A 17,254-nucleotide genomic window follows, 5' to 3' on the forward strand; every position below is an offset into this window, starting at 1 on the left:
TGATTAACAGCATCCACAGAGGGAGTACTGCTACAGGAAGAGTGTAGGGATTCAAATAAAAACAGAGGAAACAAAATGTCTGTGGAAACAGTCAAGCATTTCAGTCTTCTCAGTCATTTTCTTTTCATCCTTCACAATGCATGGAGGAAGCTCAACATGATTCATTTTTCCAGATAATGATTTAATTGTACTCCAGATTTTTTTTGGATAGTTCAGATTATTTGTTGTATTAGAAAGAAAGTAATCAGTTTCAGCTTTTCTAATGACCTCTGTGCATGCATTGCACCAACGCCTGAAAACCAACCAATGTGAGGCGAGGTCTGATTTTCTAGCTTTACTCCATGCTAGGTTCCGTTCATGGAGCAGGTTGGATAGCTCTGTCATGAACCATGCATTGTTCCGGCCTTTTACTCTATATTTTTTGACAGGAGCGAGATTGTTGATGATATTCATAAAACAATCATAAAAGAAACTCCAAGCATGTTCAACATCAGCAATGACAGAAATTTGACCCCAGTCAACATGAAACAACTCCTGAATAAAAGCTTGTTCTGAAAAGTGTTTCATATCACGTCTCATAATAATGCCTGGTTTTGTTTTTGGAATTTTCATATTTCTTACTGTTGCAACGACACAGTGGTCACTGATGTCATTTGCAAATATGGAGGCGGTTGAATATTTATGTGCATATTTGTAAGGATGAGATCAACCAGAGATGATTGCTTAGATACTGATCTGGAGAGCAGCAGATGTACTTGGAACTTATTCTTAACATAAATTGCTACACCCCCACCCCTTCTGGGGCGGTCAGTCCTAAATACATTGTAGCCATTGATGGAAAAATCCTGATCCAAAACAGATTAGCTTAGCCAGGTTTCAGATGAAACAATTACATCCGCATCAGTGGAAAGTGCCCAGATACGCATCATGTCCATCTTGGGGACCAGACTACGCACATTTAAGTGGATAAAACCAAGACCAGACCTTTCCTTAAAATCAGCAGGTGTATTAAAACCTGTAGGGGTGCCTAGTTCTGGACCTGGATTGGGCTACACATTCCCAGAGATCAACAACAGTAGGCCTAGGCTGAAACTGTGAGGTTACTTGTGCAGTTATCAGCATAGTGTACATTGCAGTACTGCCTGTCACTAATAGGTGGTGCTGTGTCTTTAATTATGTCCTGAAGGATTGTTCATCACAGATCATTATAGAAAGAGTTGTGAACACAAGCCTGTTAAAAACATGTTCTGAGAGTAAATACTCATTGTGTCCTTTAGGTGGCGCTATTCCTATGAGCAAAATGTGTATATAGATGAGTTCGGATTGGGTCCATGATGAAACATTTGAAATTTGGAAGAGATCGGGTATTGTATGTAAATGTCAGTACCATGGATTGCCTGTGGGTGGCGCTATAGCAGTAGTAGATATATGAGCCCATAGGTGTGTTGAGGGATGGACCCTGATCATGTGTTTGGAACAGAACACACAAACAGATTGATCACTGTATGAAGGAGCTGTAAGTATTTCCTGTTTCAAGGCGAGACATCAGAGTTTGAGGTAATGAGGTAAATACAGGGTTACTGCCTATTGTGCTCTAATTGTTGATTTGGATGAAGTGGAAGCTGAATCCCATTTTTTTTTTTTGACTGTACAAACTATGACTACTAACAAGTTATTAGTTTCATGAAATGGCTCAACAAAACCTTGAAATATTGGGGTGGCCAGATGAGAAAAGCTAGAATGGCTGCTTATGCTCACAAATTGGAGCATTGGGAAATAAGACGTGATAGTCTCTTTAGTTGTAGTATATACAGTTTTACTATATGTTTTATATAATGTTACAACACATTTTAAATTGTACACTGACTATAGCACTGATTTGAGCAAAAACATAAACAGACTTACCACTGACTGAAACACTGACTTAAACAGAATTGAGCACTGAACAAGGCCATTGGCTACCACTGATGTGATACTTTCTATCATTAACACAAATGATCCTTGTTACACTTAGCCCTGCTAATAACACATTCTTCTGATAGCTGCTTTCAGTTCAGTAGAAAAATGTGTCCAATTAACCAGCTATATAACAAATAGGATATATCCTATAACTGGGGCCTGCCTTCCTGGGTTTGTAAAGACAATACCATTCAGAAAGTTTTTTTGTCTGAGACTCTTTTTGACGCAGCAGCAGTGTTGCTAATCATTTCAAAAACAATTCTAACTCACTGCATGTGAGCAAGAGGATTTCTAATTCCACAATGGTGAAGTGGGCAGCCTCTTTGTGTCAGCTGTTGCCATGGTGAATCATAGTATTGAACATCCATGTTGTCATTTTATAGTCATAGTGCACACTGAACTATGAGTGAACCTCCTCAGAGTTGACTGAACTAACTTAGAGCATCTGACTGTAAATCAATTCAGAGTTCAGGGTTAGACTCAAAGTTTGTTGAACCTCCTTCCTGAAACAGACCCCTGGTCTACTAGCCATGTCCACACTGTATCATAAAGAACTTACTGATTACCAGACTTCTTTTGACCATTTCTTTCAATCCTTTCTTTCCATTGACGCCCTACCAGTCATTTGTTTTGCCACATTATCTGAATATAGCCTTGACTGGATATTCCAAGTGACCCTTTTGGTGTTCTGTTCTTCTACAGCACCAAGAGCAGAAATCTGACAAGACAGAGAAAACAGATCAGTGGTGACAGTGCAGATCAAAAGACTTTAAAAAACCTTGAATCTTATTGTCTTTTGTTTTTTTACATCATTTTTATTGTCATACCAATAGAAGCTTTCGTATGGAACAAAATTTTGTTTCTCAGAGCCCGTATTAAGCCAAGAAAAGAACATACAATTAAAGGAAGACATTAGTAATAAATGTAAAAATATATATACAAATATAAATATTGTGCATAGTGCAATTGAATGTGCAAATGTACAGTGTGCAAGTTTTGAGGTAGTCTGTTTTATTGTACTGTTCATGTCGGAGTCTGTATGGCTTTGCCATGGAGCACATGGCCCAGTTGTTGTCCAAATCCAACACTGAAATAAAAGAACAGAGAAAAATAAATCCAGTGATTTGGAAGCTGAAATCATGCATGTTCTGCCTTTACAACTAGCTTCAAATACTTTTAGTAAGTACTTTAGCTGCCCTTAATATAATTTGTCATTTCATTTTTGTCTTGTTTCCATATTTATTTGATTTAGTTTGATAAATATTTCATTGTGTATTTGAGTCTGATGGTAGTAGAGAGAGAAAGAAAGCTACCCTTCTTTTTGATTGGAGATATCTTTATATATAACCTTGTCACCTCTGGGTTTGTGTGGCCAGCAAGGTATGTGTGTGTTTGTCATGTATTTGCTTTATTATTTATTTATAGTGTATGTATGTACGTTTCTTTGCTTATTTATTGCTTTTCATTGTTGATAGTTTTGACGCTGTAATGAAGACATGAGTGAGATGAATGATGGCCATGTCTTGTTCCTGGAGGGGGGGATAAGTACTATCTTAATATGTAGAATTTTAATTGTTAATTGTTTTGATTTTTATTGAAAACATATAAATCAAAGCATGTTGTGACAAGTTTTTAAACTATGATGTAATAGTATAAAATTCTGCACTGAATGTTGACCTTAATAAGAGATCTCATGACTGCTCTGAAATCTTTCTGCTGCACAGAGAAAGACTCAAGCAAGGTTATTTTACTCAATTTTACTACTCTTTTTTTTTAATACTCTTTACAAACCTGATGCACTCAGTGTCTGGAGAGCCAGTGTTTTCCTCTCGTTCGTATTTCCTTTTTGGGTGTCCCAAATGACATCACTGGAGGAGCTGGAAAGGCTTCCATCGTGGCCCTTTCCATCTAAACAAACACAAACATTGAAAACAACACATGTGCCTGGCTCTCTCGCCATGCAGCTGTTCATGAACTACAAACATGTACATTCAAAGCTCCTACCATGATGACAATAACCTCACATCTATTGCCATCCTGCTGAGTTGGATGGGTCAGGACTCCTCCTTGCCATTTTATGTCCACCCAATCTGTCTTCCCATGGCATGCCCTTCTCATTTTCAGGTACTCCCTATAGTATTTAGGGCAGAAGTTGTTATCATTTGTAATGAAGCAGAGAACATTTGCTACATATGATCCAATGAGTTGTACTGGATTCAAAATAACTTCTTACATTATGATTGGTATTAAAATGCCCCTAAATAATATTCCCAAGCCTTCCAGACCCAGTCCACTAAAAACTAAGTTCTTAACCTTGTTAAAAGATGCCGAAAACACCTTGCATTTCTGTAGAGCAAGGAGCACCATGAAACAGTATGCTATGTTTGATGAAACTCATAAATACCTGATTCTTTTGGCTGCAAGGTTGGAATCGTCACTCTCTGTTGAACTTTGTGCAGGGTCCACCAGATAAACAGTCATGTTGGCAGCATTTATGGACTGAAAATTTTGAAAGAATTGATTTTGTTAATATTGATAACCCCTTTTAAACTAGACATTCCAAGGGAATACCCAGGAAAAAGTTTCCTACTAACCAGAAACTTCCAGTGAACATTGTTGATATTAACAAAGGAAATAATTCTCTTGTAATTGTTAAAGTTCTCCTAAAAGAAAGAAAAGAAATATGGATTCTATATTTTTACCATTATTTTAATACAAGTGTGCATACAAAACTATGTAAATGTAACTATTTGTTGTGCATTAAGTAGCAGTAATATAAATCTAAAACAATGATTACTTTCATGTTAGTCACTTCATATAGTCATCTATACACTTCCCCACATACACACACACAAAAAAGACACTGTTGCGTCTCCTCACTACAGTCCAGACATTTTTTTGGTGTTACCTTGGGCAACTTGCTGCCTTTCCCCGAACAGAATCCCACCTGCTGAGTAGTGATTTAGGATATATATGTGATTCCCCATCTGTAGCTGATTGGCAGCAAGATGAAGCAGGCCTTCAATTATCTTGATCCGGGAATAGGGTGAAAAAACAACATTTGAAACATTTTAGTATTATAAATAGTAAAGGCATGGATTGTATTGTGGCTTCATCAAGCATCTACAAGACGCCAGTTCAGTTATCCCCACCAATGTGACTGTTAATAATAATAACTGACCTAATATATAATTCAAACTTTTGAAGATAGAGAACAAATGCAAACTATACCTCTCCTGTAAGCCATCGGTGAGGTTGAAGTGTACGCAGCTCACTATGGTGTATGTTCAGACTATTTCCTTTTGTCTGGGAGGGGAGCACAGAAACCACAACCCCTGTGTCTTTCCTTTTCCACAAGGAGGTGAGCTGCAGATAATTCAAAAATAAAAAGGTTAAACTGGTAGGAATTGAAATATTGAAGTTTTACCATATATGTATCATATTTGGTTAAAATGTAATAAAAATCATTGTGTTTCTTTTTCTATGTAGATTTTGAGGTTATTAGGATCACTTTACATTTGAGAATTTTAGTTGGGAATAATAAGAAAGTTGTTAAATTTATCATACCTGTTCTTCAGCTGATAGATCTTTCTTGCTGCTCTTTGGGACACTTGGTCTTGCTTTAGTTTCGTTGGTGAATACTTGCAGGCATGCTCTTTCCATTGCCTGAACAGTTTTCATATCATTATTCACCAGGTTAATGCTGAGGGGTGTAGCTGCTGACTTTCTGTTTCCACTGAACTCTTTTATAGCTGTCGCTATAACTTTGCAGCACAGGTTCACTGGGAAGTTGAAAATTCCCGAGCTCAGGGCTGGACGGGCCACAGACTGGAAATCGCAGTTTTCCACCACTCTGAAAATGTTTGATATGTCCAGTTTCAGGTGCTTCTCTGCTGTGGAAACCATTATTTGAGTTGGATTTGGTGGAAGGCATGGACCAACAGCATGCACAATTTTTTTACATGGCAGTTTGCCTGCATTGGTAACAATAGTGTCACCAGTTTTCAAAGTCCCAAACTGTGAAATGTATGTGTCTGACTGTTCTTGTATCTCTGGCCCTCCAGCTTTACTGAGGGTCAGGACAAGACCACCTGCATGCTGGAGGTTCACATTTGCAGCATTCACAATGGCATCGGGCTTGAAAACTGCTGAGGTCAGCCCTCCATACACTGACTTCCACACCCTCTGAGATGGGAAAGGAAGGCCTTTTTTCCAGAGGCTGTGTGGTGTTTGATGCTGGTGATGTTTTTTCTCCAGGTTGCATGCCAGGTTCTCCCTGCAGGGAGGATTTTTGCTCCTTGATGTCATGTGAAGAATCAACCTATTGACAGTGTGCATAGAAACATAACGTATACAGTAATCAGGACTGCATGCAGTACTGGGCGGGCCCTCGCACCCCTGTGCAACTCTAAGATATATACATATGTTTGTATATTTATATATGTATTTATGTATTTATGTATTTATGTATGTATCTACATAGAGATAGATAGATAGATAGATAGATAGATAGATAGATAGATAGATAGATAGATAGACTGACTGACTGACTGACTGACTGACTGACTGACTGACTGACTGACTGACTGACTGACTGACTGACTGACTGACTGACTGACTGACTGACTGACTGACTGACTGACTGACTGACTGACTGACTGACTGACTGACTGACTGACTGACTGACTGACAGACAGACAGACAGATAGATAGATATTCCTAATGCTGTTGCTATTGGTGGTGTAATGTCTCCCTCTGGTGGCTATATATCGATTATATGAGGCTTATTTTAAGGAAAATGGCGGACATCTTGTTTGGTTTGTGATTTTGTGTTGAGGGGGGCATCAAATAGTGCACAATGACATTAAAAAAGCAAATGCCAACCTTTGTTCAGAAAACTCTTATGGAGTCTTCAAATTCCTTGAGTTGAGCAGTGTGGCTGATTTGGTACTTGACAACAAAGTCATCAAGCCTGGTGAGCCTGCTTGATCTAAAAGGAATATGTTTTAGATCCCACTGGTTCTTTTCCATTATCCCCTGGGTCCTGTTCTCCCCCGTGATGTTCTGAAAAAGTAATCATAGAATCACATTCATTAATATCACAAATTAAGAATTAGACACAATCAAATGATAATTCAAAAAACATCCATATAAAGTAAATGAGTTTCAATTACTTGTCTTTTACTGCTTTTCAGCACATTATAATCCATCATGAGCATTGCTCATCTCAGTATTTATCTAGTTACAGTGGCGAGGACAAACTTCCTTTTAACAGGCAGAAACCTCGAGCAGAACCAGACTCATGTTAGACAGCCATCATACCTCGACCGAGTTGGGTCTGGAAAGAGGGCGTAGGGCAGAAAGTACTTATTGATGTGAGACACCAGGCCTTTGCTGAAGTAAGGGTTGGGCTCACCATCAATGTCTAGTGGCACTTTGGAAATCACTTCCCTGAAATGTTCTCCAAATTTGTTTCCGTTGAATTCCTAAAAGTGATCATAAAAGTGTGATTAACAGTGTTTTCAAATGGAGAAGTTCAAGATTTAAGTTGAAGTTAAATAAAGACAAAGGAAGAAGACACTCTGAGAATGTTTGCTTTAGACTCATTCCCTTTGAGATTGTGCAGCCAGTGAGATACATTATGTATTGTCATATTGTATTTTGTTGCATTATTGTCATTTTATTTATAGGCTGTGTATTTGTAGGTGCATTCATTTTTGAATACTTGTCATATGTGGACAGTTGTTTTGACCTTGACCATGTCTCAGTCCCTGAAATAAGTTCTGAAGGTCGACAGAAATCTGGTCTTATAGAATCTACATACTGTTACATTGTAGATAACTTCATAGCACCTATTCTGTTCTCCTGCAAACTACACTGTTGATTGTGTTGGTTCTGTCATGTAAGTAGGATCATAGCATATCCCTCAATATGAATTCAGATATATTCATCAATATAAATATTCTAACTTGACCATGAATGGCTATTACCTGCAAGTCCTCAGCATTACTTTGGGGCTTGGCAGTGTCATCCAACTGGATCCCTTTGTTTTGCAGCCACTTTTGCAGGTTGTGAAAATGTTTTTCAACATTGGCCTCACTAGATGGACTAGAGAACACAACTGTAGCACTCTGCACCATGTCCTCTAGGTCTTCCAAAGTTGTGGCAGTTGTGAAGAGACCAAACCCATGCATTGCCAGGTTGTAGTGGTTTGGTGCACTGCAGGATTGAAAGAAACAATTAGGTATAACATTGTAAGGAAATATTTACATAGAATCTGAATGTATTGAATAAATTAGTATTAAAATCAAATTAGTAAGAAAATTAGTGCAACATTTAATAAATTAAAAAATGTATTGATTATGTTAATAATAAGTAATGCTTACTTCTTTCTGCACATCTCCTTGGCATTCTTCATCACGTGACTGAGGCAGCGATGAAGAACAGGGACTTCAAAATCTCCTTTCGTTGCTATCCCAGTGGAGATGCGGTAGTACAGGTTGATCGTGTCATGGAGATTCCTCTTCACAAATGACAAGCATATTGCTTGCATTAGCACCACTGACCCATCGCAAATTAGCATGAGGGGTGACCTCATTGCTTGCCGTCCATAGGCCCTTGCAACGTCAGTCAGAAAAGCCTCCAGAAAATATGTGACTGACGCTGTGGTGTCGTCACATGTCAGGTAGGTAGCCACAGGTAAGGGAGAGGAGCCCTTGTGTGGGTGCCTTACCACCAGCTCATTAACATAAAAAGGAGGAGACCCCTTCTCTTTTTTCTTAATGCTCCCAGTTGCATCTAGATAAACGATGTCCTCCCGGCAGCGCTCCTGATAGATCTCGAAGCTCCTTTGAGACCAGAGAAGCACTCCTTTTGGGTGCAAAAACACCTTTTGGAGGACTTCGTCTGGAGAATTTGTCCTCTTTTGTACCATGAACTGGAGACTCAGGAGCTTGTTGCTGTGAAGACGACTTTTCTGTCGTACCTCACTGGAAATATTTCTGAGGACCTGTGGAGTAGGTCCCTCATCTCTACACCCAGATTCCATTACAGCCTCATCTATTTTAGCCAAGTTTTCAAGGTACATGGCCCTTGGTAACTGCTGTTGCAATTTGTCGCCCAAATCTTTCCTGCCTTCAGCTCTTACAGGTCTTCTCTTGAGCTCAGTTTTACTGTGTACAGCAGTCCCCCCTTGAAAGTCAACTTTTGCCTTCAAGTTGACCTCACTGTCCACACTCACAGTCACAGATACTGGGCAGTCATCAAACCTACAGTATCCAAGACACCAGAATTCAGGGCTTGGTCTGTCAGAGGCTACATTTTTTAGTCTGTGCCTTTTGAAGGCTATTGAACAGTATGGATGTATTGATCTTATCCCCTTTGAAATGATATTGGTCCACTGTAATCCTTTGAAGCCCAGTTGGTTTCTTTCCTTGTGATTATGTTCCAGTCTTTGCTTTCAATAAAAAAGTATGTGGCTTTTCTCGGGACTGGGATCTTGACAAATCCATCATCTGAGGCACTGCTTGTGGTGTCCTAATGGAAATGCACAATGTTATTGCTCTGCCATATGGTTACATAGTACATGAAATTCAATTGTATAGTAATTTTTACATGAGCACACATTTCTATTTCACATTCACCTACTAACAGCCACTTGCATACACTGATAGAGTAAGCCAGCATGCAAAGTGTCAATCTGCTAATCATGAGCAGTTAGAGGTTGAGTGTCTTACTCAAGGACTCTTTGACATATACATGAACACACAATAAAGGAAGGATGAGAGTAAACTTAGTAATCACTAACTTGTTCTGGTGATTTCTGCCCATCTTCCTCTTCTGTGAAGTCCAGGGTCTGAGGGGCAGGTGGGGACAGATCTGGCTTTTGCTTTAAAAAAAAAAAGAATAATATCTTGGTCTTGCCTGTATGTAGATTTAAATGGATGAAATTCTCAAAATGTAACTTCATGGAAAGCCAATATCTCAACAAATTTAAAGTAACCTTGGATTATTAAATGCTATTGGAGTGAAACATGCTATTGATATCTTCTGCTTTTATTCTGGCAAGATCAAAAGTTTTTATCAGGTTATTGTCATAAATTCTGTGTCCTAATATTATAAGCAAACATACATTTGAATATGTTTTTCTTTTGGGGTGCATATTTCAAGCATTTCATGAATGTCTTTTCTTTCTAAGATGTTCTGTGTGCCATTCTAATAATTATCAATAATTCATAAACACTGAGGTTCACAAGATCATCTTCAAAAAGTAAACACAGCCTGCCTTTACCCATAGATGTGTACTATCAATTCAAATTTAAGGTTACATTGAATCAAATCAATTAAATGGTTTCTTTAGAATTTTTTAACTACTGAACTACTAAAACTCCAAAAGATAAAGGGATTCATTTAAAAGTCAAGAATTTGAATGATTGTTTTGACCAGTACTTTAGCTTGTCACACGCCTGGGCTTTCAAATTCTATTACCCTTGGTTGAAACAAGTTAAGTTTACATTACATACAAATTGTTTCTATTGAAAGTGTGACATGGACAATGTAAGACAATGAAATTCCTTTATAGACAGATAATTGCTACAATCAGGTAATTTGTATTACAACTACTAACCTGCAGTGGTGACTGTTCACCCACCAGCTTGGATGATTCTGACATTTTCTGCTGAAATGAAAAGTTAAGTTTAAGCTATTTAAGTAAAAAAAATAATCCAGCTTTAAATGTCAGATAATCATAATATACAGACCTTATGAAATACATGGTATTTTCAGAGTCTGTAGCAGTTACTTCTGTTGTTGGGAACTTCAAGTGCATTGCATACTTAACCCCAGAGGCCATGCAGTCAATATATTTTCTAGGGGTGAGCCCGACTAAGGATTTGCTTAGTTGAATCTGATCATCAGATTTTGCCCATAGTCGACGAATAGTGGAATGTTTGTTGTTTTTCCTTATTGACCCAAAGTCTGCATGATGGTGACTGCATGACAATATTACACATAACCCTTTACAATTAAGAGACTCATAGCTTAAAGTAAAAGGGACAACAGAATATTATAAGTATAAAACTTAGATTTTTTAAATCTATATTGCAAAAACAACGAGGTGATGAAGGAGAGAAAACTCAAATAAGGCCACCATCAGTTAAACATGGAACAACGCTCCACTATAGAATAAGGAATGAGGAGATATTTAAACAGTGTTCACACAGAGGAGAGCAGCACTGTGGAGGGTAGTTTGTCCAACTTAAGACTAAACATTTGTATAATGTTCAAAATCAAACCTGAACCAGCTAAAGGGTTTTTAAATCTCTTAACAGAACCTTTTAAAACAGTCTTTCATCACGTCTTTGTCCGCTTGAGTCTTTTCAAATTGTACGTGAGGAAACCCATCGTGTGTACGGGCAGAAGTGCGCTCCTTGCTTTGTTGACTGTAAATCCTGTCTTTGAGAATATCCTCTCTGATGGTGTGGAGGTGGATGGGATGCTGTGGATTGTTTTTGAGGCTTCAGACAGTTTTGGGTATCCCTCCTGGTTCTTTTGGCCCCGTACAGTTTTTGTGTGGTCCGGTAATCCTTGATCTCACAGCCCCCTTCATGAAGCTGCTCCTCATCTTCATCACTAGTTTTTAGGATCAACTGAAGTTTTATTTCCTAACATTTTGAGCTGCCATGAACGTAGAAAGATTTAAAGACCAGCTGAGGTACGTCTGCTCCACAGCTCCCGCTAAATGGGAGAGTCCACCTTTAATTACCAGGGGAGATTTAATTACCACTTTAAGGAGATTTAACACTTCAAGAGCTGTTCTCAGAATTACATTAATAAGTCTATATTTATATCAAAATCGGATATATGAGACACTATTTTTAAGGGAAACAGGAAAATAATGTAAAATTAGACATTGAGCACCCCCATGGTTTGAATGGAATGATCCACGTTTCGACGTCCCACGAGGGACTTCCGGTTGACCGGCACGCGAGTGATGTTGCTGTGAGAGAAGCTCCTCACAGAAAACCTTTATGTCTCGAAAAATTGAGCTAAATTATAGTTGAAAGATGTCAAGTTATTAAGTAAATTTGAGCGATGACATGAATCTGAGATCAGGAGCGCACATGCAAGAACTCCGGGGTAAAAACAAGACAAAGAAAACGCGCGTGACAAACAAATCACAGCAAGAAATGGAAGGGAGTATTCTCGAACAAAACCTCAAAATTATGCTGACGGACTTCAAAGATGATATCTCTAAGCAAATCGGCGAACTGCAGCTGGGTTTTGAAAACTTTTCGTTGGAATTAAAGCAAATACACAAGGATGTGAAAGAAATCCGCTCCAATTTAGGAGAGGCCGTCAGTAATATTGAAAAAGCTGAACGAAGAATCCACCAGCTGGAAGAGAGAGAGGTGACAAAAGAAGCGACTTTAAAACATATGCTGCAGGAGCAAGAAAGGATGAATGAAAAGTTGGAATTACTTGAAAACAAATCCCGACAGAACAATATACGGATATATCAGGTGAAAGAAGGAGCAGAAGGGGACAATGCAGAGGGCTTTATTAAATCACTACTTGTGGAAAAGCTCGGTATTCCTTCTGACATACTTCAGATCGTCGCAGCGCACCGCTCAACCACTAAAAAGCCGACAGGTGCAGACGCAACACCTCGGTCCTTTGTGGTCCGCTTCTTGCTATGGAACACCAGGCAAAAAGTTCTGCAAGCAGCTTGGTCGAGAAAAGAGATAAAATCAGGAGGTAATCGAATTTATTTCTCCCAGGACTTCTCTAGCAAGATCCAGAAGGAAAGGGGCAGGTATGCCCTTATAAGGAAACAGCTGAGAGGAAACAACGTGAAATCACATATAATATACCCAGCTAAACTGAGAGTCTTTGGAGATGGAGGATCCACTACATATGACACCCCAGAGGAGGCAGAAGAACATCTACAGGAGAAAGGACTGATCTCTCGCACGGAGTTGAGGCTACCTCAACACGAGCAGGTGCGCGAAGCAGAGGTCCACTCCACCGCTTTCCAAAGAGCGTAAGTCAGAAAGACTGCTGAGAGGACAATCATAGCCGAGCTCCTAAAGTAGCAGAAGGTATGGCTATAAAGTGAATTGTTATATCGTTTCAACTAATTTACACTTGAAGTCAGTGCTGTATTACTTTTGTTATTGTATCTTTTTTTTTTTTTGGTGGGTCTTTGTTTTGTTTGTTTGTTATCTATCGCGATATCCTACCAAAGGTATGGGATTTATATATATATTTTTTTAAATCACCCCCCACCCCCGCACGTTAATCAATCTGAGTTATCATTATTGGATTGAGTTCAAATGAATTAAAACACATGAACGGCGCGATGCTGAAATGAAATGAATATTCTAGTTATGTTAAGGTAAGAAGAAATGAGTTATGCTTGGGAACCTTTCTCCAGGTCTCCAACCTTTCTCAAACTTACGACATGAACTGAGTTAAGGGGGAAGTGTGAGGGGGGGAAAGTAAATAAATGAAATAGTCCAGATACGTTTTGTATTATGGTTTTTTTATTTTTGCATTACTTAACTGAAACGGTACCGAACGGAGTCCTTGGTTGGTTTCTTTATGTCCATGGGGCTTAAAGGCTATGTGTACTTCAAAGGAACACTATGTCCCGATGAACAATAGTGGTGTTTCATGAAGATGAGCAAAGAGGCAATGGGTTTATTTTGCCTTTTTAAATTATTATTATTATTATTATTATTATTATTATTATTATTATTATTATCATTGCCATTATCATTGTCATTATTATTATTATTATTATTATTATTATTATTATTATTATCATTATTATTATTATTATTATCGTCATTATCATTATTATAATTATTATTATTACTATTACTTATTATTATTTTGATTACTTTTTTAAAATTATTTTTATTTTCTCACAAAAGTCTCATGGGTCAGAAATGGAAACCAGAGGTAAAAGTGGGGAGGGGCAGAAAAGGAGAACGTTTATAAGAACTTCGATCTGACGACAAATTGGAACTTAGAGACAGAATACAAGGTTGTTTTGTTATCTACTCACTCGACAACGGTCCACCATGCAGATATGGGCATTTATTTTTCCTATATCAATAGCCGCATTTACCATCATGTGGCTGGGGTTACTAAATGGTAGCTCCTCCTTCCACACAATTTCAACAAGGTGGAAGCACTCTTGCAACCCTATAGGGGTTGCAAAACTTGGAAGTTCACCACTGGGTGTTTTTTATGGTTTAAATGTTCTTTTTTTGGGCAAAAGTGATGTTGAATACATCTTTTTTTCTTTCAGGGGCTTTAGATTTAAAGTGGAAAAAAGTCTACTAAAGTGGCACAATGGGGAAGCTTAAACTCATCTCACTTAATACAAATGGATTAAACAACCCAGTTAAAAGAAAGAGATTACTTCAAAAACTCAAGAAAGAAGGGGGGGGAATTATTTTCCTTCAGGAAACACATTTAAGTAAAGTAGAACATGCAAAATTAGAGAAATTAACTTCAGCCCAAGTTGTTTTCTCCTCCTATACATCAGCTAAAAGAGGAGTGGCAGTTCTTATCCAAAAGAATATCATGTTTAAAAAAGAAAAATGTATTAGAGATAAGGAAGGGAGGTATGTCTTTATTATTGGGGAAATAAATGAACAATACATAACCCTCGTTAATGTATATAACCCTCCGGGAAAAGAAACAGAACTCCTAGAAAAAATCTTATCCTTGATAATGACAGAGGCAAAGGGAATAATAATAATGGGTGGTGACTTAAACATAGTTATGAATCAGAAAATAGATACTCAAAGTATCATAAAGCATAAATCAGAGCAAGCAGCTAAGATGTTGAGGAAAGCCCAAATAGAGCTGGGGTTAATGGATGTATGGCGAAGTTTGCACCCCCAAGAGAAAGCCTACACTTTTTACTCTGAAGCACATAAGATATTTTCAAGACTAGATTATTTTTTTATGTTTAAAAATGACATCTCAATGGTTGAAAAATGTGAAATATTGCCTATTACGATAGCAGACCATGCACCACTCGTAATGGAAATAAACTTAAGAAGGGAACAGGGGGAAACATTGTGGAGACTAAATAATGCCTTGCTTTTTGACCAGAGTTTTAATGAAAAAATTAGACATAGTATGGAAATTTATCTTGAGATAAACGATAACGAAGAAGTAACACCCATTATACTTTGGGAAGCTGCGAAAGCAACTTTAAGAGGAGAAATAATAGCATTTTCATCCTGGAAAAAAAGGCAAAGAGAAAGTGAAAAGATAGCTTTGGAAAACAAAATTAAAAAACTACAAGTAGAACAAGAAAAAGGGATCAACAAGGATGTAAAGAAACAATTAAACACAGCTAAAAAGGCGTTAGAAACCATAGAAACACAAGAAGTGGAAAAGGATCTCATGCTCTGCAGGCAAACCTATCATGATAATAGCCCAAAAGTATTAAAAAAATTAGCGAATAAATTAAAGAAACAAAGGGAAAAAACTGCAATAGTTACAATTAAGGACGGAAACTCTATACACCAAAGGGGAAAATTGAAAATAGCGTCATGCTTTCACGATTATTATCAAGATCTCTACACCCCAGAAGGATTAGAGGCGAACACTCAGAAAATTAAAGAGTATCTGGATTTCCTAAATCTTCCCATAGTGACAGCTAAACAGAACCAAGACTTAGTACGATTAATAGAGGAAAAGGAAATACTAAAAACTATCCAGAAAGCGAAAACTGGAAAGAGTCCTGGAAGTGATGGATTTACTTACGAATTTTACAAAGAGTTTAAATATCTTGTTTCTCCTATACTGTGCCGAGCTTTCAATGCAGTCCTGCAGACTGGGAACTGGCCAGATACATGGAACACGGCTATTATTAGTGTTATACTTAAGGAAGGGAAAGACCCCACAGAATGTTCATCTTACAGACCAACATCTCTTCTGAACGTAGACCAAAAATTATTCTCATCAATTATAGCAGACAGGCTATCAAATATACTACCCAATTTAATCAACCTGGATCAAACAGGATTCCTAAAGGACCGGAACTTAAATGATAATGTACGGCGCACCCTTGATATAATTGATTATGCAATAAATACTAAGCAACATATGTTAACATTGACTTTAGACGCTGAGAAGGCTTTTGATAGGGTGTCATGGCCTTTCTTATATGAAATATGCGAGAAAGTTGGTTTCCATCAAACATTTATTAAACTGATCAAAGGAATATATAAAGAACCAAAAGCAAGAGTAAGAGTGAATGGAACACTTTCGAAAACATTTGCAATAAAAAGGGGAACAAAGCAAGGGGATCCATTATCCCCACAAATGTTTGCTTTATGCATAGAACCCTTAGCTGAGCGTATAAGGAACAATAAGATAATTAAAGGCCTCACATTAAAGGAAGAACATAAACTGGCATTATATGCAGACGATATTATAGTATACCTTACAGACATAAACAAATCTTTACCAGCGTTAATAGAAGAAATTGCAAACTATGGAGCTCTATCTGGCTATAAGCTAAACTCAAACAAAACTGAAGCTATGGAAGTTGGGAGCCATTTGAAGGAAGATTTTAAAAAACTTTATAACTTCAAATGGGGCCGAAATAAAATGAGATACCTAGGGGTAACCATACCTAACAATTTAAATAACTTGCATCATAGTAATTATGGAAAATTAGAAAGCTTAGTGAGGCAAGACCTGAGTAGGTGGAAAATATTACCACTCACTCTACTAGAAAAAATTAATATTATTAAAATGAATATTTTGCCTCGTTTCCTTTTTTTATTTCAGAACCTGCCACTCTATATAGCACCTACTTGTTTCAATGTATGGGAAGGGCTACTGAGAAAATTCATATGGGATGAAAAGAAACCAAGAGTAAAACTCAAAATACTACAGCAAAGGAAAGTAAAAGGGGGACTTGCATTACCTAACTTAACTCATTATTATTATGCAGCACAAATAAAATCAATCTTAGTGTGGATGAATAAAGATCTAAACCCTAAATGGAAACTCATTGAGACTGAACAGGTGAGTACATTGAGTACATTACTTTTCTCAGAGTTTAAAAAAATCCAGTTAAAATTAAATAATTTATTTACTGTAAATAATATATTCAAAATTTGGAGAAGGCTATGTAAAACACTACAGGTCAGTGAACAACAGATGACCTGCCTAAGAGAAATAGCGTGGGACCCAGAGTTTACCCCAAATACATTAGACAACGCTTTTAAGATATGGGACTCCAAAGGACTTGTAAGAT

The 17,254-nt window shown here is 37.6% G+C and overlaps 1 protein-coding gene and 1 long non-coding RNA gene across 2 annotated transcripts; both read right to left on the reverse strand.

The window, feature by feature from the left end:
• Positions 1 to 3,799: 3,799 nt before the first annotated feature.
• LOC117822624 lies at positions 3,800 to 4,444 on the reverse strand. Its single transcript, XR_004633227.1, has 3 exons — positions 4,364 to 4,444; positions 3,964 to 4,090; positions 3,800 to 3,867 (listed from the first exon to the last, which is right to left on the reverse strand). It is a non-coding gene; the product is annotated as an uncharacterized LOC117822624 (long non-coding RNA).
• A 2,814-nt stretch (positions 4,445 to 7,258) lies between these two features.
• LOC117821656 lies at positions 7,259 to 9,126 on the reverse strand. The gene is made up of 3 exons (XM_034696088.1): positions 8,346 to 9,126; positions 7,950 to 8,178; positions 7,259 to 7,445 (listed from the first exon to the last, which is right to left on the reverse strand). Exons 1-3 carry the CDS (start codon positions 9,044 to 9,046, stop codon positions 7,260 to 7,262), a joined length of 1,116 nt encoding a protein of 371 aa, XP_034551979.1. The 5' UTR covers positions 9,047 to 9,126; the 3' UTR covers position 7,259.
• Between the last annotated feature and the right edge of the window lie 8,128 nt (positions 9,127 to 17,254).

The sequence above is a fragment of the Notolabrus celidotus genome, chromosome 1, assembly GCF_009762535.1.
Source record: "Notolabrus celidotus isolate fNotCel1 chromosome 1, fNotCel1.pri, whole genome shotgun sequence".
NCBI classification, from domain to species: Eukaryota; Metazoa; Chordata; class Actinopteri; order Labriformes; family Labridae; genus Notolabrus; species Notolabrus celidotus.

Excerpts from the sequence above, each read along its gene's own strand:
- LOC117821656 (XM_034696088.1), bottom strand. The coding sequence starts at position 9,046 with ATGTACCTTGAAAACTTGGCTAAAATAGATGAGGCTGTAATGGAATCT. Across the intron at positions 8,179-8,345 it reads AAGGAGATGTGCAGAAAGAA|TGCACCAAACCACTACAACC; the intron begins GTAAGCATTACT and ends TCAATCCTGCAG. Across the intron at positions 7,446-7,949 it reads GTAATGCTGAGGACTTGCAG|GAATTCAACGGAAACAAATT; the intron begins GTAATAGCCATT and ends GATCACTTTTAG.